Raw genomic sequence first — 24,616 nt, 5'->3', positions numbered from 1 at the left:
TTGGCCCTGCGGCGGTGGGGGCGCTACAAACTTGGCGTCACGAACAGGATCTACTTAAGCCTGAAGAATCAGGTCATGTGTGCCTTGGAACTGTGATTTATTGTGCTTGGACTGTACTTTATTGCAAAGACTGGGTGCTGCGCCACTTGCCGCCAAAATCCGCCGCCATTGCAGCGCTGAGGAGAGCGCAGGAAGAGAAGAGGGGCGTGGAGTGGGCGTAGGTAAGCTGGAGAGCGCGAACAACAATGGCCGCCCAGTCTAAATATTTCTGTGTCCTGAGGACGTGTCCGTCAACAGCCGAGGTCCGCCTCCTGATCCTGTTTGGAGGGTGGAGACCATGGAGACGGGGCCACCCACGAAAAAGACCGCGGGAAGAAGACACTGGAGAAGGAGAAAAGATGGCGACACCGAGAGCACCGCGTGGGACTGACCCGATCCAGCCTGAGGCTGCACCACCCGACACAGCCCCAGATGCGTCAACGTTGCAGGGACTGACCCTCACGGAGCTACCGATGGGCCGACCCCCCTTGCCACCATCTGAGGAGTGTGTAGCTGCAGCCGAGGCTCGCCAAATAGCACGCCGCTTGGAGGCTGATGCCTGCGTGCTTGCTCGGCTAGGCCAGCCCACGGAGATCCGTCTATCTCCGGTGTCCCCTGCTCTTCCCAACCCGGCCGCGGCGGAAGGTACGCTGCCAACACAGGGTATGAGGATCTTGCCGGAGGCCGAGCACCTGCGGCACCTGATGACGGCGTGGCGAAACCGGCCCCAACCTGCAGCTCAGGTTGATTTGACCAGTGTGGGAGAAACTCCGTCGTCACACTGGGGTGTAGTGGTCTCCTTCAACCCCCGACATGGAAGAGGGGTTATACAGGAGATCGGGGAGCCGCTACAAGTCCACGTGGACCGGGAAGAGGTCGAGCCCTGCGGGAAAGGGTTTGCTCGCGACCTGGAGCCCGGTGATGCTGTCACTTATACTAGGTGGAGGAGGGCAACCGGCGAGGATGGCTGGATGGCGCGGGGCGTCCAGCGGTGCATCGCGCTCCAGGCCGCCGCTGCAACATCTGAGGATGAGCCTCCTGCCGAAGAGGCAATGGAACCTGACCCAGCGGGGCAGCGGAGAACCCGGACCCACCATGTACCCTGGGGGCGTGCAGGATCCTCGGCGAAAAGAGCATCGCGACGAGGGATCCTGTTGTTGCTGGGACCAGAACCTCTTCCTGGATCACCAGCGCGACCCGTTGGTCTGGTGAGGCCCGGGAGGAAACCACCTGCTCTACCGAAAAACGAGTAAGATCATACTACTCATAAGTATGTATATAGTTACTGTTTCCTGTTTTGCTGCTAAACCCGTTCAGGGTTAACTTTTTAAAGGGATCCCTTTGTTGACCCGGGATCCCTATTGTTGTTTTGTTTATTTTTTCTGAGTTTTGCACAAGTTTTAAAAACTGCCGCAATCATGAACAGTGCATGATACAAACTTCTTGTACATAGTCTGCACCTTATTAAAGGTGCTCCCTACTGGTTTTACTTCAAAAAGGACTCTTTGTGAAGATACCACACTGGAACCTTTGCTGAGTATGGACTGGTAGCTCGAGAAGATACGCTACCTCGTAGAGACTTGATCCCCTCTTAAAGGGGATGTTCCTTTGTCGCACTTAAATGATGATATTGCTTTAAGACAGGTAGCAATAATGTTTCACGGAAGAAAGTGATGATAATGTTTACATGAGTAAGTTATATGTATTTAACTGGTTAATTGTGAGAAAATGCTGATGATGTTCCCTGAAAAGAAAAAAAAATGAAAGATAGCAGAAAGATGCAGTGGGCCCGTAGAGATTGACGTGGTGTCCAGCATGCATGAGAAAGAGAAAGATAATGAGAAGGCTTAATGTTCAATAGAAAATGTTTTGATAATGTTGATAGATAGTTAGGATAGAAGGTAAACCCCGAGTCCTCATAGGAGTCATGTAGAGATGACTCAGTGCTCTTAAACTGAAAGTAATGTTATGTTCTATACTGTGTATAGTAGTAGAAAAGGCAGTAGGCCCTGGCTGAACGGGGCGGTCCTGCATGGAAAGGAGAGGCAGTAGGTCTGGTGCCGTTGGGACAGGCGGTCCTGCAGATTTAAAGAAGGAGAATGAAAAGGTTAAATTGCCTTATAATGTGATTATAGGAAGGTCTTTAGTGGATTCAGAGTGTATGTCCTTAAAGGCAATGTTAAATTATTGTTCAACAATTTTGCACTAAGTAGAATACCCGGTTGGGTAAGAAGAGTTATTTATAGCATGTTGCTATGATATTTAACCATGTTTGTAACGTTCAAGTGTCCTTACCTCCCATAAAGGGAAGCCTGTTCAAGTATACTTACTGTTATTGCACTCAACAAAACTGTATGTCTTTTTGCTAACTTGTATTGTTGTTTTCTTCCCAGTCCCGGAGTACTGTGTTTAACCAGGGGGGAGTGCAGCGCCCCAGAGTCTAGCCACCGTGACAACCCCAGAGCAGAGACTCAGAGGCCCGGTACCGGGTACCCCTCGGCCCTGCGGCGGTGGGGGCGCTACATTTGCCTATGGGCTGTTCGATTTCTTGTTCGTTGTTTGAAACATTTAGCACTCTTCTTGAGTGGGTGGTTAGGGACGTTACCGGAGTTTCTTCCACCATTCATTATTTGGATAATTTCTTGTTTATTGGTCCGCCAGACTCTGCGTTATGCAGGAATTTGTTGGCTGCCATGGAGTGGATGGCTGGGCTGTTCAGTGTTCCATTGGCGAGAGAAAAAACGGAGGGCCCTTGCATGGTTTTGAGTTTTTTGGGCATTCTTATTGACTCGGAGAGAATGGAGTGTAGGTTACCAGAGGCCAAGCTCTTGTTGCTTAGACAGGAAGTTCAAAGGATCGGGAGACTGCGCAAGGTGACTTTGACGGAGTTGCAGTCCTTGTTAGGACATTTGAATTTCGCATGCCGGATCATGCCCATGGGCAGGATTTTTTGCCGCACGTTGTCAAAGGTGACAGCTGGAATCAGGGCAGCGCATCATTTTGTTCATTTAAATAATGAGCACAAGGAAGATTTGGTTGTGTGGCAGCATTTTTGGAGAATTACAATGGAAGATCGTTGATCCAGCTGGAAACTTTGAATGATTTAGATTGCGAGATTTACACCCGGTGGGGTTGGTTACGGCACTTATTGCGGTGGTAGGTGGAGAGCAGGGTTGTGGCCAGAATGGAGGCACGCACAAGGTTTGACCAAGAATCTTACACTGCTAGAGTTATTCCCTATTGTGGTTTCAGTTGTGATTTGGGGTGACATTTTTCAAAATCGGTGGGTTAGGTTTCATTGTGATAATTTGAGTGTGGTCTCGGTTATTAATAGACTAACTTCCCCCTGTCCCCTGGTGATCAGGTTGGTTAGGGAATTGGTGCTGCGGTGTTTGGAGTTGAATGCCTACATTTCTGCAGTGCATGTACCGGATGTGCAAAATTCGATAGCAGATGCTTTATCTCGTTCACAGTTGGATCAATTCCGGGAGTTGGCGCCAGACGCGGAGGCCTCAGGAGTAAGATGCCCTTCACATTTGTGGCAAATTGTTGCGGACAAGGAGGTCGGTTGATTCAAGCCTCAGTTTCGAAGCAGACGTGGTTAGCTTATGAATCAGCTTGGAAGATATGGGAACGCTGGTCGGGTCAGTGAGGAACGGTCGAATCTGATAGTGATAGGACGTTGGTGGTGTTGTTTTTGGTTGGCAAAGCTGCGGAATGGGGTTGGTCCGTCTCTAAGGTGAACACATTTATTGCAGGCCTGGCTTTTGGGTTTAAGCTGCAGGGATCGGTTGATATTACAAAAGATTTTTTGATAAAGCAGGTGTTAAAGGGCTTTCGGAGTGGTAAGAGTAGTTTTGACAGTAATAAAATAAAAACAGGGCTGGGGGTTTGTTGGCGGAGGATGTAGATTTCTGGGCGGGAGGCATTACGTTCTGGATCAGGCATTCCAAAACTGACCAATTGGGAAAGGGTAAGCGGGTTGTATTGGGGAGGGTCGATGGATGTTTAATGTGCCCGCAGCGCTGTTTGGAGGAGTACTGGAGTTTGTGGTCGGGTAGATCAGGCCCATTGTTACGCCACCAAGGTGGGGCCTTTTTGTCACGTTTTCAATTTTCGGCTGTGTTAAAGAAGGCGTTGGCGGAGTTAAGCTTTGACTCTGGTAGTTATGGGTCTCACTCTTTTAGAATCGGGGCTGAAATGGAGGCAGATGGTTTGGGTTTGGGAGCGGATGCGATTAAAAGGATTGGCAGATGGAGATCGAATCGTTATTTGACTTATGTACGTCGTTAGGTATGTTGGAGGCCTATTGCTTTATGCGGATCCATAACTGTTGTTCTGTTTTTCAGGTCGGGCCCCTTTATTGACCTGGATTTTCAGACACTCGTTCGTGCATTGGGGTGCGTTTCGTGCTGACGATAGGCCGGATGGTAGGCAATTAGGTTTTTGCCGTGATACCGTGGTGATTCGATGGTTGGGGTTTAGGGGTATGTTGTGGAATAGGGTATTGGCGGAGTTTTCACGGGCCGTGCGTTTGGACAGAGTGCCGGATATTTTACTTGTACACATGGGGGGGAATGATTTAGGTACAAAACCAGTTAGGGAGTTGATTAGGGATATCCGTTTTGATTTTTTGAGATTGTGGGTCTCTTATCCTGGAATTCTGACGATATGGTCTGACATAGTGCATAGAAAAGAATGGAGGGCGGCTCGATCTTTAAAAGGAATAAATAGGGTCAGGATAAAACTTAATAGAGCGGTGGCGAATTTTGTATCGAGGAATGGGGGGATTGCGGTGAGGCATTTTGAGTTGGAGTCTTGGGTCGGTAATTTTTGGAGAGAGGATGGTGTACACTTAAATGACATAGGTATTGATTTGTGGGCGCTTGAAATACAGGAGGGAGTTGAGAGGGCGCTGGCGGTGGTGGGGCACTCACGAGCCTGAGGTGATCAGGGCTGTTCGTGGTTGGCGGGGGTGGGGTTCTTGGAGTTGGTGATGTTTCATTGGAGGAAGGAATTGTATGTTAAATTACGCTGATTAAATTGGCTAGGGGTTGATCTGGCTTGTGGTTACGGGCTCTGGACGGGGATTGTCCTCGGGAGCTTTGGGGTTTTGGTCTGCCCGAAAAAGGGTTACATGGTGCCCTCGAGCTGGTGGTCACGGCTGAGGGTAAAAAGTGTTGGTTAAAATTTGGTGGTGTTTTACCTATATATTATGCCAGATCTTTTAGCTCCAAGAAACCTCCCCTCAAGTTTTTCATATTTTTGTTATATCGTTATTATGTTTTTGTTAATAAAGTGGCCACTGTGGCCAAAACTATCTAAAGAATTTAACGTGTTATGTTTTTATTGTTTAATAAGTGTTTAAGTGGTGGTGGTGGGAGTTGGGTTGGAGGTGTGGATATAGGGAAAAGAGCCCAATTTGGCCATACGCGGTCATGTAAGTTTCACTGTTGCATTTCTTACATTAATGATGCAGAAGCCTCTATAACCCCTCCAACCTGCAGAAGTCGCCAGTACGAGTCAGTGAGGATTCATCATTGACATTGCACATTTCATCACTGAGCAGAGCGCCAAGAAAATCTGCAGAGCCTGGTATTAATGAGGACATTGCAGAATTAGTGCCTGGCAGCCGCTCCAGCACCGCAGCCCCCGGAGCTCAGGGTAATATATAGGCAGTGTGCCCTGATAATAATGCTTTCACTGTTCCAGTCCAGTCACACCCTGATGGTATAGTAGGACATCACATCCAGATGAGGAAAGGAGAAACAAGCAGCAGGACCAGTATGGCGGTATAACAGTATGGCGGTGTAACAATATGGTGGTGTAACATTATGGCAGTGTAACAGTATGCCTGTGTAACAATATGCTGGTATAAAAGTATGGCGGTGTAACAGTATGACTGTGTAACAGTATGGTGGTGTAATAGTATAGCGGTGTAACAGTATGGTGGTGCAACAGTATGCCAGTGTAACAGTTTGGCGGTGTAACAATATGCCGGTATAAAAGTATGGCGGTGTAACAGTATGACTGTGTAACAGTATGGTGGTGTAATAGTATAGCCGTGTAACAGCATGGTGGTGCAACAGTATGCCAGTGTAAGTTTGGCTGTGTAACAATATGCCGGTGTAAAAATATGGGAGTATAACAGTATGGCGGTATAACAGTATGGCAGTATAATAGTATGGCGGTGCAACAGTATGGTGGTGCAACAGAATGACTGTGTAATAGTATAGCGGTGTAACAGTATAACTGTGTAATAGTATAGTATTGTAACAGTATGGCGGTATAACAGTATGTCGGTATAACAGTATGGCGGTATAACAGTATGGCGGTATAACAGTATGGCGGTATAACAGTATGGCGGTATAACAGTATGACTGTGTAATAGTATAGCAGTGTAACAGTATGGTGGTGCAACAGTGTGCCAGTGTAACAGTTTGGCGGTGTAACAACATGCCGGTGTAAAAATATGGCGGTATAACAGTATGGTGGTATAACAGTATGGCAGTATAACAGTATGTCTGTGTAATAGTATAGCGGTGTAACAGTATGGTGGTACAACAGTATGCCAGTGTAACAGTTTGGCGGTGTAACAATATGCTGGTGTAACAATATGGCGGTGTAACAGTACGGCGGTATAACAGTATGGCAGTATAATAGTATGGCGGTGTAACAGTATGACTGTGTAATAGTATAGTGGTTTAACAGTATGGCAGTGTAATAGTATAGCGGTGTAACAGTATAGATGTGTAACAATATGACAGTGTAACAGTATGGCGGTGTAATAGTATAGCGGTGTTACAATATGACAGTGTAATAGTATAGCGATGTAACAATATGACAGTGTAATAGTATAGCGGTGTAACAGTATAGATGTGTAACAATATGACAGTGTAACAGTATGGCGGTGTAACAGTATAGATGTGTAGCAATATGACAGTGTAACAGTATGGCGGTGTAATAGTATAGCGGTGTTACAATATGACAGTGTAATAGTATAGCGATGTAACAATATGACAGTGTAATAGTATAGCGGTGTAACAGTATAGATGTGTAACAATATGACAGTGTAACAGTATGGCGGTGTAACAGTATAGATGTGTAGCAATATGACAGTGTAACAGTATGGCGGTGTAATAGTATAGCGGTGTTACAATATGACAGTGTAATAGTATAGCGATGTAACAATATGACAGTGTAATAGTATAGCGGTGTAACAGTATAGTGGTGTAACAGTATAGATGTGTAAGAATATGACAGTGTAACAACATGGCGGTGTAACACTATAGATGTGTAACAATATGACAGTGTAACAGTATTGGGGTGTAATAATATAGCGGTGTAACAGTATAGATGTGTAAGAATGACAGTGTAACAGTATGGCGGTGTAACAGTATAGATGTGTAAGAATATGACAGTGTAACAGTATGGCGGTGTAATACTATAGCGGTGTAACAGTATAGATGTGTAACAATATGACAGTGTAATAGTATAGCGGTGTAACAGTATGGCGGTGTAACAGTATAGATGTGTAACAATATAAAATGTGTAACAGTATGGCGGTGTAACAGTATGGCGGTGTAACAATATTACGGTGTAACAGTATGGCGGTGTAACAGTATGGCGGTGTAACAGTATGACAGTGTAATAGTATGGCGGTGTAACAATATTACAGTGTAACAGTATGGCGGTGTAACAGTATGGCAGTGTAATAGTATGGCGGTGTAACAATATTACAGTGTAACAGTATAGCGGTGTAACAGTATAGATGTGTAACAATATAAAATGTGTAATAGTATGGCGGTGTAATAGTATAGCAGTGTAACAATATGGCGGTGTAACAGTATAGATGTGTAACAATATAAAATGTGTAACAGTATGGCGGTGTAACAGTATGGCAGTGTAATAGTATGGCGGTGTAACAATATTACAGTGTAACAGTATGGCAGTGGGAAGATTTCAGAATAGAAGGTTATATCCTTCCTGCAAAACCAATGGTGGAGAACCCAGACCAGAGGCAGAACCTGGGGCCCTCGGGGCCCCAATGTAACTTCTGTAACTGGACTCCTTGTGCCATTTGGGCTCCTGACCCCCGGGGCTGTGATTATTGCCACCTCTGGCCCCGTATAGCTACTTCCCGGCCTGAACTGAATTCCCCTTTCAGGTTTTTTTAGGGGCTTTATATCTCCCTTAACCGTCCTGCTCCAACCTGGATCTGATCCCCAACATATTTTATATTTTTAAGGCAGAACTGAAACCTTCCATAACCCGGCAAATTACAGATGACGATCCGGAGCGGTGTTCATCTGCTGGTAATCTAATCCCGCAATGACTAAGTCCATATGGCAGAGCTCGAAAGGAAAGTGGAAATTAAAGGGCAGTCGAGGCCCGTCACTTCCTCCCTTGTTATTCTTAACATTTTGGCTTTTTAGGGAGGTCGGGTACCATGGAACGTCCAACCATGAAAACCTCAAGCACCACAGCTGCAGCTCTACAGAAAACCTGATGCTTCTGGGTATGACGCCCTCTACTGGTCGGAAAAGCAACAGCAAACTATGGGAAAGTTGTTCGACCCTGGCGGGAGCCATGATGATCGTCACCCAGCTTTCCCAGGAACAGGAATAACGTCAAAACAATTCACTTCCCAGAAGGAAATGTGAAGGACTTCAGCCGCACTCACTGAGGGACACAACCTCGTAATCGCAGGATGCAGACGATCATGAAAGAAGACACAATAGAACATTAATTACATTCATGGAATTTATTCACTTTCCGTATCGGGGGGATTTTCATTTGACTTTTGGGGTCTTCTCTCCAGGGAATGATCAATGAGTGGGGCTCCAGCATCGGTAGAGCAGAGGTTGTTGGATCCCGGAGACTCGGACATTTCTGCAACAAAGTAACAAATAAGCAACAGAAAAAAAGAAAACAGAAGTAACAATAAAGGGTAGGGTCTGTACTAAGGCGTGACCGGGTAAAATATGGTGAGAATGTGTCCCACTAAATGTATTACTATTATTGCTATTATTATTATTTTATTTTAGTGACTTAAAAATTCTAAACTTTGTTAAACAGAAAAAATAGATTTATTTTTTCCATTGTTGGAGCGATGTCAGGACTTGTTTTTTGGGTGTAATATTTTGTCGTGTGCATGACATTGGATGTTTTTTTATTCTATTCTTAGGGTGAGGTGCGGCAACTTGAACCAGAAGTTCTGGCAATTTGATTTTTCTTTACTTTTATAGCTTTTACCTAATGGTTTACATCATTTTGTGCTTTCACAGATCGGACTTTTATGGACTCAGTGATACCGAAAATAATGAACTTTTTATTTCTTTATTTTTGGATCCGAAGAAGAGCAGTGATTCAAATGTTTGTGTTTTTTTTAAACCTTTTTTAATTACTTTTAACTTTATTTTTTAGTTTTTTTTATAGGACTTAAACCTGTGATCAAACTTGTACTACAGTCATGGCCAAAAGTGTTGGCACCCTTCAAATTGTTCCAGAAACCAAAGTATTTCTCCCAGAATATTATTTCCATTCTGAATGTTTTGTTACACACAGGTTTATTTGTGTGTATTGGAACAACACAAAAAAACTGAGAAAAAGTCAAATTGTTACCCAAAATTGTTCAAAACACAATCAGCGTAGGGTTTAACAATGTAATTTACAAATTACTGAATGGAAAATAGACCCTAACTAAAGATTGTAAGATTATAAAGTAACTTTTATTACATAATAATAATAATAATAATAATAATAATAATAAAGTTGTATTTGTTTAAAAATGTTAAATATTTAGATAGTAATGTCCCAACTTCCTGTCATAGCCAATAGGGGTGAATATATTTCCTCCTCTCACAATGAAATTGCTGTTCCAATTTCGACTGCCTGGTGGCTATTATTTAGGGGTAAGTATTATTCAATTCTTCCCCTTTATTTTCCTTTTTAGTTTTTTTAGAAGCAGTCTCACACGGGGGTAGGTATTATTCATTCCCTCCTCTTGCGATAATTTTAGTGATCAATTTCACTGGCTGATTAGCCTTTGGGGGGTAAGTATTGTTCAATGTTTCCCCCTGTTGTTCCAGTAGTTTTGGAGCATAGGGGAGAAGTGATATGGAGCGATAGTTAGACACAGAGGATGGGTCAAGAGACGGCTTTTTGACGATGAGATCTTCTTGAAGAATGAGGCAAAGTCTTCAGCTGAGATGAGTGGGGAGGACGGAGGTGCTGGGGGACGGAGGAGAGAATTGAAGGTGATGAATAGCTGTTTAGGGTTGTGAGACAGGGAGGATATGAGAGATGAGAAGAAGGTTTATTTTGCTGCAATGATTGTGGCCTTGAAAGTAGTGAGGGACTGTTTGAATGTGATGAAGTGCTCGTTGGAGTGGGATCTTTTCCATCTCCGCTCAGCAACCCTGGAAGCTCGCCTTAATTCTTTAGTCAGGCTGGTGTGCCAGGGTTGCCTGTTGACTGTACAAGCTTTGGTATGGATGAGAGAGGTGACTGATTTGAGAACTGCAGCTGTCGTAGTGTTACATAAAGCCGCAGTAGCATCTGCATTGTGTTAGGAACTTATATCTGCAAAAGGGAGAAGGGAGAAGGGAAACTGAGTGTAAATCAAGGTGATTAAGATTTCTCTGAGGGTGTGAAATTTTGTGGAGTGGGGACTGTGCACCAGGAGAGGAAAGGGAAGAGAATGTGAGTAGGTTGTGGTCATGAAGAGGGAGAGATGAGTTAGAGAGGTTAGATAGGGAGCAGAGGCGGGTGAAGATGAGGTCCAGTGTGTGGCCATCTTTGTGAGTGGCTGCAGAAGACCATTGAACAAGGCCGAAGGACGAAGTGAGAGATAGAAGCTTAGTGGCAGCTGAGAGGGAAGTGTCAATGGGGATGTTGAAGTCGCCCAAGATGATAGTGGGGATGTCCACGGAAAGGAAATGAAGTAGCCAGGTGGTGAAGTGGTTAAAGAAGGTGGTGGCTGGCCCTGGGGGGCGGTAAATGACAGCCAGTTGGAGGTTGGTGGGGCCATAGATGCGCACAGAGTGCACCTCAAAGGAAGGAAGGAAGGGTAACAGAGGGTGGCAGTGGGATGTGGGTGAAGGAGCAGTTATCTGACAAGAGAAAACCAACTCCACCATGCTTGCTGCTTGGGCAGGGGGTGTGGGAAAGATGAAATCCCCCATAACAAAGTGCAGCAGGAGAGGCTGTGTCAGAGGGGGTGAGCCAGGTTTCGGTGATGGCGAGGAAGGAAAGCTTGTTAGTAATAAAGAGATCATGGATGTTGGAAAGCTTGTTGCAGACAGAGAGAGTGTTCCACATAGCTCCTGCTAGTGGTACTGGGGAAGCGGGGGCTGGGCGAATGGGTATAAGGTTAGAGAGGTTACGGAGATTTGTGATAAAGCGTGGATGGGAGGTAGAACTGACTGTGGGGATGTGGTGAGGAGGACCAGGATTTAGAGAGATATCAGAGATGGTTTGTTCCTTTATGATCCTATTCTGTGTTTGTATCAGAACCGACCTCTGCCTTTCACATATGTAGTTTCCACCCATTAGTGATCCAGAAGGAAACCTATTATACTCTCTGTGAGAAGTGACACTAATCCTGGAGGTGAACCGTACCTGCTCAGCTGGCCATGATATGCTTCACGAAGGCTGCGGGCAAGAAATAAGAAGAAACATTAATATACAGATAATGCAGTCCTATGTAACACCAAAAAGAACACCGTGATCACTGTCTGAGTGCAGATAATGTTGTAATGTCACCTGCAGTCCTGTGTAACACCACATATAGCACAGTGATAACTATCTGAGTACAGATAATGCAGTAGATGTCACCTGCAGTCCTATGTAACACCACATATAGCACAGTGATAACTCTCTGACTAGACATAATGTAGTAAATGTCACCTGCAGTCCTATGTAACACCACAGATAACACAGTGATAACTCTCTGAGCACAGATAGGTAGTGACATCTACTACATTGAGTAGTGACGCTAGGTACAGGTTATTCATTAGTCCAGCAGTCCTATGTAACAGTACAGATTAGTAATTAGTATAGTGGTATAATTCCTTATGTTATGTCAGCTTCCCGCCAGTGCTTATTTTTCCTCTTTTGTCTCTCTGAGATCATACACAGACTCAGCCGGTGGCAGGAATCTCGCTCCTGATGTTTTTGCCAATATTCCTAATGAAATTGTCAGAAAATGTCCAAGTTTTACAAACATCAGACATTGTTTCCACACTGTGCAGAGAAGAGTTTCCTTTTTTTATTTTTGCCTATTTTTTAGCAATGAGAATATTTTTCCTTTGGTTAATTGCGTTGTTATTTTATATGTTTGGACCAGAATTACGTCCGATGACTGAACACATTCCAGCCTTGAACTTTTTACTTTGGGAATTAAATGTAACTCTGCGGCCAAAGCAAATAAATAGCTCTGCAGTCATTATGACCTGCAGGGTGAGCGCCACTCTCAACACTATTGGAGCCCCCAAAATGATGGCGACAGTTTTAAAACTTATAATAAAGCAGGAAGCCAGTGGTGGCCTAGAGGCCGGCAGGAAATGCACAAGACATCAGCATCCAGGTGCAGGTAGAGCGATGATGACATCGCATGATTGAGGTCATCGGATGAAAAAGATGTGAAACGTGAATGTCTCCCATCAGAAAGGATGTCACCATGAGTCAGTGCATGTAAGGATACTTTATTCACTTAAGACTTCAGAATTGGTATGTCCCACGTCATGGTCATGTGGTAATATTGGTCTTGGTTCTTGTATAGTGTATTTTATTCAGCCGTAGCTTTCTAATCTGTTGAGGTGCCTACAATACCCAATAAGATTAGGGTGCAGTTATTATCATTTTATACCTGGGTTGGGGGATATTTAAGATTTTTTTTAATCCATCCACTCACCCTGTGTGGGGGGTTAAAAAAAGTAGTAAAGAGCCAAATTTCAATGCTCTACAGTATGATGCTGTCCATTTTCTTTTTTGGTGAGATTTGGACATAAACTTATGCCATCTTTTTAAATGTATATTGTTAGAAAATATGAGGTAAGTTGAACAAATTGTATATGATGTTAACATGCTGTATTAAATATAATGGATGATGATCAGGTAACCGCAATGGGTACGTTCAGTGATGCCAATGTCAACATATGTCTGTGCAGATATAGAACACAGTAAGTAAATAGCACATTGGTGCCTGAATTGAAGTAACCTTCAAGAACTAATGTGGTCCTCTACCTTCATTATCTACACTAGATTAAATGAGGCCTTGATTAACATATTATCAGATAGAATTGTTTGTGAATATATACGGTACCGCCATGGGTACTTTCAAAATTCCTATGCAAACATTTATTTGACATATATACTTGATGCAGTAAGATGCTTGTAGCAGTTGCAATAAATGAGAATCTTTTAATGCAAATTATAGACTCAGTGTCATATAATAACATGGAGCTACCATGAGATCAAAATATAGATTTAGCCTTCGCGGGCAGGGTCCTCACTCCTCCTGTACCAGTTATGACTTGTATTGTTTAAGATTATTGTACTTGTTTTTATTATGTATACCCCTCCTCACATGTAAAGCGCCATGGAATAAATGGCGCTATAACAATAAATAATAATAATAATAATAACAATAGATATCTCTCCCCCATTCAGTGTGTTCTCAATGGTTCTTGCAGGATTGTTATTAGCTCCTATTCCTTGAAATATTCATTAATTACCTTCATAGTTGATGCAACCATTGGCATCTTCCTGTCCAGACATCAGTTTGTCAACTTCTTCTTCTGTCATTCGTTCCCCTAGTCATCAAGGATACATTGGTGAAAATCGGGTCTATTGCGTTTTGCAACTTTGTTATATATTATAAGTAAATAATAATAATTTTAATAAGAACAAATGCTTAGGTAATGGTATGGAATTACCTAGAGTAGCCAATACGTGGCGAATTTCTGCCCCCATGACGGTGCCATTGCCTTCCTTGTCAAAGACTCGGAGACCCTCCACAAAATCCTCATAAGTGCCCTTTTCCTTAGACTTGGAGATGTGTTGTAACATTGGCAAAAAGGTGTCAAAATCCATAAGTTTTGTGTTAAGTTCTGAGAAAAACATTGTGAAGGAAAAGGAAAAATGTGACCCCATGGAAGAAATGTTACACAGCTATGGCAAAGCACAATACTTAAGCAAACATAGGCCAAATAGCCACTGTGTGGAGATACAGGGAGGAGGCAGTAAAATAATGCTTTAACCTGGGTGATAGAAAACCTACAGAAGCTTCGACCTAGGTAAGATCTGTACCCTGTGCCTGACACACAGCGAAACCACCCAGCGTGAGGGTAAAGAGCATCTCAATAGCCACATGGCTCAAGTGAACGACCGAGAACGTTTACTCGGTAGTCAGGTACTTAATATTCTCTTGTCTCTGGGACGTCTTACAGATACATTTAGCCAGTTGGGGTGTGAGACATTAGCTTTAGATAAGACTCATCATTTTTGTTATTCCTTTAAATATTCTACAATTTTTGTATAAAATGTGTTTTTTTTGGTCAGACTTTGGCAGCCATGACCAGTAGTAATTACAGCCTAGCAATAATCCTTCCTTCTCTCTTCTCATACCAGAGAACGCGCGCTGACTCTGTACTCAGACTGTTTGCAGAAAGTCTTCCTTCTGGATCAGTGACATTCCAAATACTCACGAACCTTCGGGCTTGGGTCTGCCAAGAACCCTTAAAACTTCAGCATTGGTCGGGTTCTGTCCTAGCGCCCTCAGCACATCGCCACATTGCCCATAGGTGATTTTCAATTCGCAGTTAGGGGTCCGATCAAACAGTGAGAAGGCTTCCTTAAATTCTGCCAAAATAAAGACAACCTCAGCCTGTGCACAGTCACCTATTTGTGAGATGGTTACTTTCTGGTTATTATGCTAAATCTCAACAAATATTTGGTTTGGTGCGACTTTACACGGGACGCTCACCCACATGAATTTTTATTATTAGCTGGCTTTCCTGGAATCGCGTTCCCATTGCTGTGTGGTTAGACATCTGCAGCCTCATGTGACGGCAGGATTAGGTTCCTCCTCAAGCCACAGCCGAGCCGACACAAAATAACAATTGTGACATGAGAGCTACAATCAAAGACTCAAAAAGTCACCTGAGGAAAGGGCTGTACTCATCAGAAATCACTGATAGTGTGGACTGAGAAATGACAACACCAGCAGAATAGTGAGTGCAGCTCCGGAGTATAATACAGGAGGTAACTCAGGATCAGTAATGTAATATATGTACACAGTGACTGCACCAGCAGAATAGTGAGCGCAGCTCTGGGGTATAATACAGGATGTAACTCAGGATCAGTAATGTAATGTATGTACACAGTGACTGCACCAGCAGAAAAGTGAGTGCAACTCTGGTGTATAATACAGGATGTAACTCAGGATCAGTAATGTAATGTATGTACACAGTGACTGCACCAGCAGAATAGTGAGTGCAGCTCTGGAGTATAATACAGGATGTAACTCAGGATCAGTAATGTAATGTATGTACACAGTGACTGCACCAGCAGAATAGTGAGTGCAGCTCTGGGGTATAATACAGGATGTAACTCAGGATCAGTAATGTAATGTATGTACACAGTGACTGCACCAGCAGAATAGTGAGTGCAGCTCTGCAGTATAATACAGGAGGTAACTCAGGATCAGTAATGTAATGTATGTACACAGTGACTGCATCAGCAGAATAGTGAGTGCAGCTCTGGAGTATAATACAGGATGTAACTCAGGATCAGTAATGTAATGTATGTACACAGTGACTGCACCAGCAGAATAGTGAGTGCAGCTCTGGGGTATAATACAGGATGTAACTCAGGATCAGTAATGTAATGTATGTACACAGTGACTGCACCAGCAGAATAGTGAGCGCAGCTCTGGGGTATAATACAGGATGTAACTCAGGATCAGTAATGTAATGTATGTACACAGTGACTGCACCAGCAGAATAGTGAGTGCAGCTCTGGGGTATAATACAGGAGGTAACTCAGGATCAGTAATGTATGTACACAGTGACTGCACCAGCAGAATAGGGAGTGCAGCTCTGGAGTATAATACAGGAGGTAACTCAGGATCAGTAATGTAATGTATGTACACAGTGACTGCACCAGCAGAATAGTGAGCGCAGCTCTGGGGTGTAATATAGGATGTAATAAATAATGTAATATATGTAGACCGTGACTATAGAGTATGCAGTATAATTCTATATGTTCTATATGGAAACAATAAGAGGTGACATATAAATTACTCATTTCTGATTTTACAGCAGGAACCTAATGGTTGTTCTACAGCAGAATGCAATGTAACGCATCGAATGTGCTTCCTTTCAGAATAAAACCATTTGGCGATTAATGGTCGGGTGACCTTGCCTTGATTTAGCGGATTTCAGCTCCTGATGGCCTTACATCATTAATCGGCTTCACTCTCCACTCACCACTGCACTGAGGCGCAGGAATGCCGAGCGGCTGCCAGGCCCTTGTGTGGCATCCCATACCATCTGTCTCCATTTATCGCTAGTCTTTGTTTTTGCTTCCATTTCATTTCCACTATATTGTGGGAGTTTTTGGATCTGGACTCAGGAAAGTTAACAATTCTTGGAGAAAAGCCTCCAGTTCTGTAAGTGATTATTTCTGAATGTAATGTTTCAAGACTTTGCTAAAAAGCCTGAGCAAGTGAGCAAAAATATGAAATAAGTGAGAATTGTTTAATATCTGATCTCAGAAATGTAGGAATTTAAGAAAAAACTATTAAAAGTAACTAATTAGAACAGAGGTGTCAAACTGCATTCCTCGAGGGCCGCCAACAGGTCATGTTTTCAGGATTTCCTTAGCATTCCACAAGGTGCTGGAATCATTCTGTGCAGGTGATTAAATTATCACCTGTGCAATACAAGGAAATCCTGAAAACATGACCTGTTGGCGGCCCTCGAGGAATGCAGTTTGACACCTCTGAATTAGAATAAATCCAAAAACCAAAGTCAGGAAAAAATAAGGACTGGTGAAAACAGGTTACAATATATCTCAATCTGAAAAACGCTATCCCATTGTCATAAATGTAATTGTAAAATAGAACCAATCTCCGACTGTCTGTTGAGAGGGGACATGTCACCATCATATTGAGCATTGATTCATGACTTCATCATAAACTGTAAAGGGAAAAACTCCTAACACTTCATTCCAACCCTTTCTGCTATGATGACCCTCTGCTGTGAACAGGTAATTGAAGTAGGTTAGATGGACAAAGTTGGAAATGCTATAGTAGGTTTCCTAACAGATAAAATCTTGATAGGAGATATGGCATTACTATCTCCTGCCTGGGACCTGCAGGGGGGCGGGTTTTCTTAAGAATGAAGATCTCCTAATTTTTGCTACCTGATCCACTTCCCATTTATCTGCTGCGGCAGAGGTCAGCAGGGACGGTAGGTAGGAGTGTATAGTACCTGGTAAAAGGCAGGTGTGACCTACAATCTATGTTCAGTACTGGGAGATAAAGCTCGCAGAAAGATTGTGCCATTTTCAAATGGAGAGCTCCCTCCATAAAGATATCCGCCATTCCTGCGACCACAGATCTAGTGCATTTCCTTCGTTTATCCATTTTATTTTCTAACAGTATATACAGTATCGTATTGTTTTGTACCATTTTGTAACATCTTGGTATATTTTTATATACATTACCTACTTTTCAGATGAAATATATAAAATGTAATAGCTCTGTTCCTCTTGTTCTTTAACCCCTTAATCCCATATGACGTACTATCCCGTCGAGGTGGGGTGGGCCCATATGACCACCGACGGGATAGTACGTCATAGAGATCGGCTGCGCTCACGGGGGGAGCGCGGCCGAGTGTCAGCTGACTATCGCAGCTGACATCCGGCACTATGTGCAAGGAGCGGTCAAGGACCGCCCCCGAAACATTAACCCCCGGCACACTGCGATCAAACATGATCGCAGCGTTCCAGGGGCATAGGGAAGCATCGCGCAGGGAGGGGGCTCCCTGCGTGCTTCCCTGAGACCCCCGGTACAAGGCGATGTGCTCACCTTGTACCGAGCGTCTCCTCCCTGCAGGCCCCAGATCCAAAATGGCCGCGAGGCTGCATCCGGGTCCTGCAGGGAGGTGGCTTACCAAGTGCCTGCTCAGAGCAGGCACCAGGAAGCCTGGAGCTGTGCACGTCAGATCGCTGATCTGACACAGTGCTCTGCAAAGTGTCAGATCAGCGATCTGAGCTTATAACTATGTTATAAAGTAAAAAAAAAAATTTTATATGTGTAAAAAAAAAATTTCCTAAATAAACGAAAAAATATATAGTTCCCATAAAAACATTCCTTTATTTAAATTAATAAAAAACGATAAAAGTACACATATTTAGTATCACCGCGTCCATAACAATCCGACCTATATAACTGTCCCACTAGTTAACCCCTTCAGTGAACATCGTAAGAAAAAGAGGCAAAAAACGCTTTATTATCATACCACCACACAAAAAGTAGAATAACACGTGATCAAAAAGACAGATATAAATAACCATGGTACCGCTGAAAACGTCATCTTGTCCCGCAAAAAAACGAGCTGCCATACAGCATCATCAGCGAAAAAATAAAAAAGTTATAGTCCTCAGAATAAAGCGATGCAAAAATAATTATTTTTTCTATAAAATAGTTTTTATCGTATAAAAGCGCCAAAACTTAAAAAAAGATATAAATGAGGTATCGCTGTAATCGTACTGACCCGAAAAATAAAACTGCTTTATACCGTTCCGTGTTTGTAAAATGGATAAACGCCCCCCCTCCAAAGAAATTCATGAATAGCTGGTTTTTGATCATACCACCTCACAAAAATAGGAATAAAAAGCGATCAAAAAATGTCACATGCCCGAAAATGTTACCAATAAAAACGTCAACTCGTCCCGCGAAAAACAAGACCTTACATGACTCTGTGGACCAAAATATGGAAAAATTGTGGCTCTCAAAATGTGTTAACACAAAAAATATTTTTTGCAATAAAAAGCGTCTTTCAGTGTGTGACGGCTGCCAATCATAAAAATCCACTAAAAAACCCGCTATAAAAGTAAATCAAACCCCCCTTCATCACCCGCTTAGTTAGGGAAAAATAAAAAAATGTAAAAACTGTATTTATTTCCATTTTCCCATTGGGATTAGGGTTAGGGCTAGGGTCAGGGTTAGGGTTACGGCAAGGGGTAGGGCTAGGGTTAGGGTTGAGTATAGCGTTAGGGTTAGGGCTAGGGTTGGGGCTAGGGTTAGGGTTGAGTATAGCGTTAGGGTTACGGCAAGGGGTAGGGCTAGGGTTAGGGTTTGGATTACATTTACGGTTGGGATTAGGGTTAGGGGTGTGGTTAAGGTTATGGTTGGGATTAGACTTAGGGATGTGTTGGAGTTAGGGGTGTGTTTAGGGTTGGGGTTAGGGGTGTGGTTGAGATTAGAATTGGGGGTTTCCTCTGTTTCGGCACATCAGGGGCTCTCCAAACGCGACATGGCGTCCGATCTCAATTCCAGCCAATTCTGTGTTGAAAAAGTAAAACAGTGCTCCTTCCCTTCCGAGCTCTCCCGTGTGACCAAACAGGGGTTTACCCAACAAATGGGGTATCAGCGTACTCAGGACAAATTGAACACCAACTTCTGGGGTCCAATTTCTCTTGTTACCCTTGGGAAAATAAAAATTTTGGGGGCCAAAAAAACATTTTTGTGGAAAAAAAATGATTTTTTATTTTCACAGCTCTGCGTTATATACTGTAGTGAAACATTTGGGGGTTCTAAGCTCTCACAACACATCTAGATAAGTTCCTTGGGAGGTCTAGTTTCCAATATGGGAATATTTCTACTGTTTGGGTACATTAGGGGCTCTGGAAATGCAACGTGACGCCTGCAGACCAATCCATCTAAGTCTGCATTCCAAATGGCGCTCCTTCCCTTCCGAGCTGTGCCATGCGCCCAAACAGTGGTTCCCCCCACATACAGGGTATCAGCGTACTCAGGACAAATTGGACAACAACTTTTGGGGTCCAATTTCTCCTCTTACCCTTGGTAAAATTAAAAAATTGGGGGCGAAAAGTTAATTTTTGTAAAAAAAATATTTTTAATTTTTACGGCTCTACATTATAAACTTCTGTAAAGCACTTGGTGGGTCAAAGTGCTCACCACACATCTAGATGAGTTCCTTAGGGGGTCTACTTTCCAAAATGGTGTCACTTGTGGGGGGTTTCAATGTTTAGGCACATCAGTGGCTCTCCAATCGCAACATGGCGTCCCATCTCAATTCCAGCCAATTTTGCATTGAAAAGTCAAATAGCGCTCCTTCTCTTCCGAGCTCTGTCATGCACCCAAACAGTGGTTTACCCCCACATATGGGGTATCAGCGTACTCAGGACAAATTGTACAACAACTTTTGGGGTCCATTTTCTCCTGTTACCCTTGGTAAAATAAAACAAATTGGAGCTGAAGTAAATTTTGTGTGAAAAAAAATTAAATGTTCATTTTTTTTTTTAAACATTCCAAAAATTCCTGTGAAACACCTGAAGGGTTAATAAACTTCTTGAATGTGGTTTTGAGCACCTTGAGGGGTGCAGTTTTTAGAATGGTGTCACACTTGGGTATTTTCTATCATATAGACCCCTCAAAATGACTTCAAATGAGATGTGGTCCCTAAAAAAAAATGGTGTTGTAAAAATGAGAAATTGCTGGTCAACTTTTAACCCTTATAACAACCTAACAAAAAAAAATGTTGGTTCCAAAATTGTGCTGATGTAAAGGAGACATGTGGGAAATGTTACTTATTAAGTATTTTGTGTGACATATCTCTGTGATTTAAGGGCATAAAAATTCAAAGTTGGAAAACTGCGAAATTTTCCACATTTTCGCCAAATTTCAGGGTTTTTTTACAAATAAACGCAGGCAATATCAAAGAAATGTTACCACTATCATGAAGTACAATATGTCAAGAGAAAACAGTGTCAGAATCACCGGGATCCATTGAAGCGTTCCAGAGTTATAACCTCATAAAGGGACAGTGGTCAGAATTGTAAAAATTGGCCCAGTCATTAACGTGCAAACCACCCTTGGGGGTGAAGGGGTTAAACTGCATCCTTGTAGCCAGGTATAAACCGGCAGCCAGTGATTCTTTTGTTACTGAGGAGCTGGCAGTCACCCCAATGTGGTATTATTATTATTATTATTTATTTATATAGCACCATATACATATTCCATGTGTTGGAATCGGATGTGTATATTCTATACGTTTACTGTGAAGTTACTAATAACTGGCCTAGTAGCGAAAGAAGCCTCATCCATCACTCATCAGTTAGTTGTGTGATTATCCTGAAGAGTGGACGCAACGTGATGCTTTTCGGGACAACTTTGTGACAGTGCCGGGATCTGCGTGATCCTCAAGCTGCTCCCTGACACCTACCATTAATCAGAAAAAAACACATTTTTTTATATTTTATTTACCCTGAAAAGAGAAACAAGCAGCTCAGTACATGAGAAATGAGGAAAAACGATGATACTGTCACTACTTACAAAAATATAACTACTATAATACTGCTCCTATGTACGAGAATATAACTACTATAATACTGCCCCTATGTACAAGAATATAACTACTATAATACTGCCCCTATGTACAAGAATATAACTACTATAATACTGCTCCCTATGTACAAGAATATAACTACTATAATACTGCTCCTATGTACAAGAATATAACTACTATAATACTGCTCCTATGTACAGAATATAACTACTATAATACTGCTTCTATGTACAAGAATATAACTACTATAATACTGCTCCCTATATACAAGAATATAACTACTATAATACTGCCCCTATGTACAAGAATATAAATACTATAATACTGCCCCTATATACAAGAATATAACTACTATAATACTGCTCCTATATACAAGAATATAACTACTAAAATAATACTGCTCCTATGTACAAGAATATAACTACTATAATACTGCCCCCTATGTACAAGAATATAACTACTATAATACTGCTCCTATGTACAAGAATATAACTACTATAATGCTGCTCCTATGTACAAGAATATAACCACTATAATACTGCTCCTATATACAAGAATATAACTACTATAATACTGCTCCTATGTACAAGAATATAACTACTATAATACTGCTCCTATGTACAAGAATATAACTACTATAATACTGACCCTATGTACAAGAATATAACTACTATAATACTGCTCCTATGTACAAGAATATAACTACTATAATACTGCCCCTATGTACAAGAATATAACCACTATAATACTGCTCCTATGTACAAGAATATAACTACTATAATACTGCTCCTATGTACAAGAATATAACCACTATAATACTGCTCCTATGTACAAGAATATAACTACTATAATACTGCCCCTATGTACAAGAATATAACTACTATAATACTGCCCCTATGTACAAGAATATAACTACTATAATACTGCTCCTATGTACAAGAATATAACTACTATAATACTGCCCCTATGTACAAGAATATAACTACTATAATACTGCTCCTATGTACAAGAATATAACTACTATAATACTGCTCCCTATATACAAGAATATAACCACTATAATACTGCTCCTATGTACAAGAATATAACTACTATAATACTGCCCCTATGTACAAGAATATAACTACTATAATACTGCTCCAATGTAGAAGAATATAACTACTATAATACTGCCCCTATGCACAAGAATATAACTACTATAAAACTGCTCCTATGTACAAGAATATAACTACTATAATACTGCTCCTATGTACAAGAATATAACTACTATAATACTGCCCCCTATGTACAAGAATATAACTACTATAATACTGCCCCTATGTACAAGAATATAACTACTATAATACTGCTCCTATGTACAAGAATATAACTACTATAATACTGCCCCTATGTACAAGAATATAACTACTATAATACTGCTCCAATGTAGAAGAATATAACTACTATAATACTGCTCCCTATATACAAGAATATAACTACTATAATACTGCTCCAATGTAGAAGAATATAACTACTATAATACTGCTCCCTATATACAAGAATATAACTACTATAATACTGCTCCAATGTAGAAGAATATAACTACTATAATACTGCTCCAATGTACAAGAATATAACTACTATAATACTGCCCCCTATGTACAAGAATATAACTACTATAATACTGCTCCTATGTACAAGAATATAACTACTATAATACTGCTCCTATGTACAAGAATATAACTGCTATAATACTGCTCCTATGTACAAGAATATAACTGCTATAATACTGTCCCTATGTACAAGAATATAACTGCTATAATACTGTCCCTATGTACAAGAATATAACTACTATAATACTGCCCCTATGTACAAGAATATAACTGCTATAATACTGCTCCTATGTACAAGAATATAACTACTATAATACTGCTCCAATGTACAAGAATATAACTACTATAATACTGCCCCTATGTACAAGAATATAACTACTATAATACTGCCGCTATGTACAAGAATATAACTACTATAATACTGCTCCCTATGTACAAGAATATAACTACTATAATACTGCCTCCTATGTACAAGAATATAACTACTATAATACTGCCTCCTATGTACAAGAATATAACTACTATAATACTGCTCCTATGTACAAGAATATAACTACTATAATACTGCCTCCTATGTACAAGAATATAACTACTATAATACTGCTCCTATGTACAAGAATATAACTACTATAATACTGCCCCTATGTACAAGAATATAACTACTATAATACTGCTCCTATGTACAAGAATATAATACTGCCCCTATGTACAAGCATATAACTACTAGAATACTGCCCCCTATGTACAAGAATATAATACTGCCCCTATGTACAAGTATATAACTACTATAATACTGCCCCCTATGTACAAGAATATAATACTGCCCCTATGTACAAGAATATAACTACTATAATACTGCCCCCTATGTACAAGAATATAATACTGCCCCTATGTACAAGCATATAACTACTATAATACTGCTCCCTATGTACAAGAATATAACTACTATAATACTGCCTCCTATGTACAAGAATATAACTACTATAATACTGCCCCTATGTACAAGAATATAACTACCATAATACTGCTCCCTATATACAAGAATATAACTACTATAATACTGCTCCTATGTACAAGAATATAACTACCATAATACTGCTCCTATGTACAAGAATATAACTACTATAATACTGTCCCTATGTACAAAAATATAACTACTATAATACTGCCTCTATGTACAAGAATATAACTGCTATAACTGCCCCTATGTACAAGAATTTAACTACTATAATACTGCCCCTATGTACAAGAATATAACTACTATAATACTGCCCCTATGTACAAGAATATAACTACTATAATACTGCTCCTATGTATAAGAATATAACTACTATAATACTGCCCCTATGTACAAGAATATAACTACTATAATACTGCCCCCTA

The 24,616-nt window shown here is 41.5% G+C and overlaps 1 protein-coding gene across 1 annotated transcript in view; it reads right to left on the bottom strand.

Moving 5' to 3' along the window:
* Positions 1-8,788: 8,788 nt before the first annotated feature.
* The window catches only part of MYL3 (myosin light chain 3), a 63,969-nt gene continuing 48,141 nt past the window's right edge, over positions 8,789-24,616 (bottom strand). Inside the window, exons 3-7 of the mRNA XM_077271759.1 lie at positions 14,755-14,904; positions 13,980-14,153; positions 13,779-13,856; positions 11,662-11,694; positions 8,789-8,931 (exon numbers count right to left, since the gene is read on the bottom strand). Coding sequence (XP_077127874.1) covers positions 11,666-11,694; positions 13,779-13,856; positions 13,980-14,153; positions 14,755-14,904 — 431 coding nt within the window. The 3' untranslated portion in view covers positions 8,789-8,931; positions 11,662-11,665. The remainder of the gene's footprint in view (positions 8,932-11,661; positions 11,695-13,778; positions 13,857-13,979; positions 14,154-14,754; positions 14,905-24,616) is intronic.

The sequence above is a fragment of the Ranitomeya variabilis genome, chromosome 6 (genome assembly GCF_051348905.1).
Source record: "Ranitomeya variabilis isolate aRanVar5 chromosome 6, aRanVar5.hap1, whole genome shotgun sequence".
Lineage (NCBI taxonomy): Eukaryota > Metazoa > Chordata > Amphibia > Anura > Dendrobatidae > Ranitomeya > Ranitomeya variabilis.
Note: the sequence above shows the minus strand (reverse complement) of the source record. Positions and strands in the feature narration are given on the sequence as shown.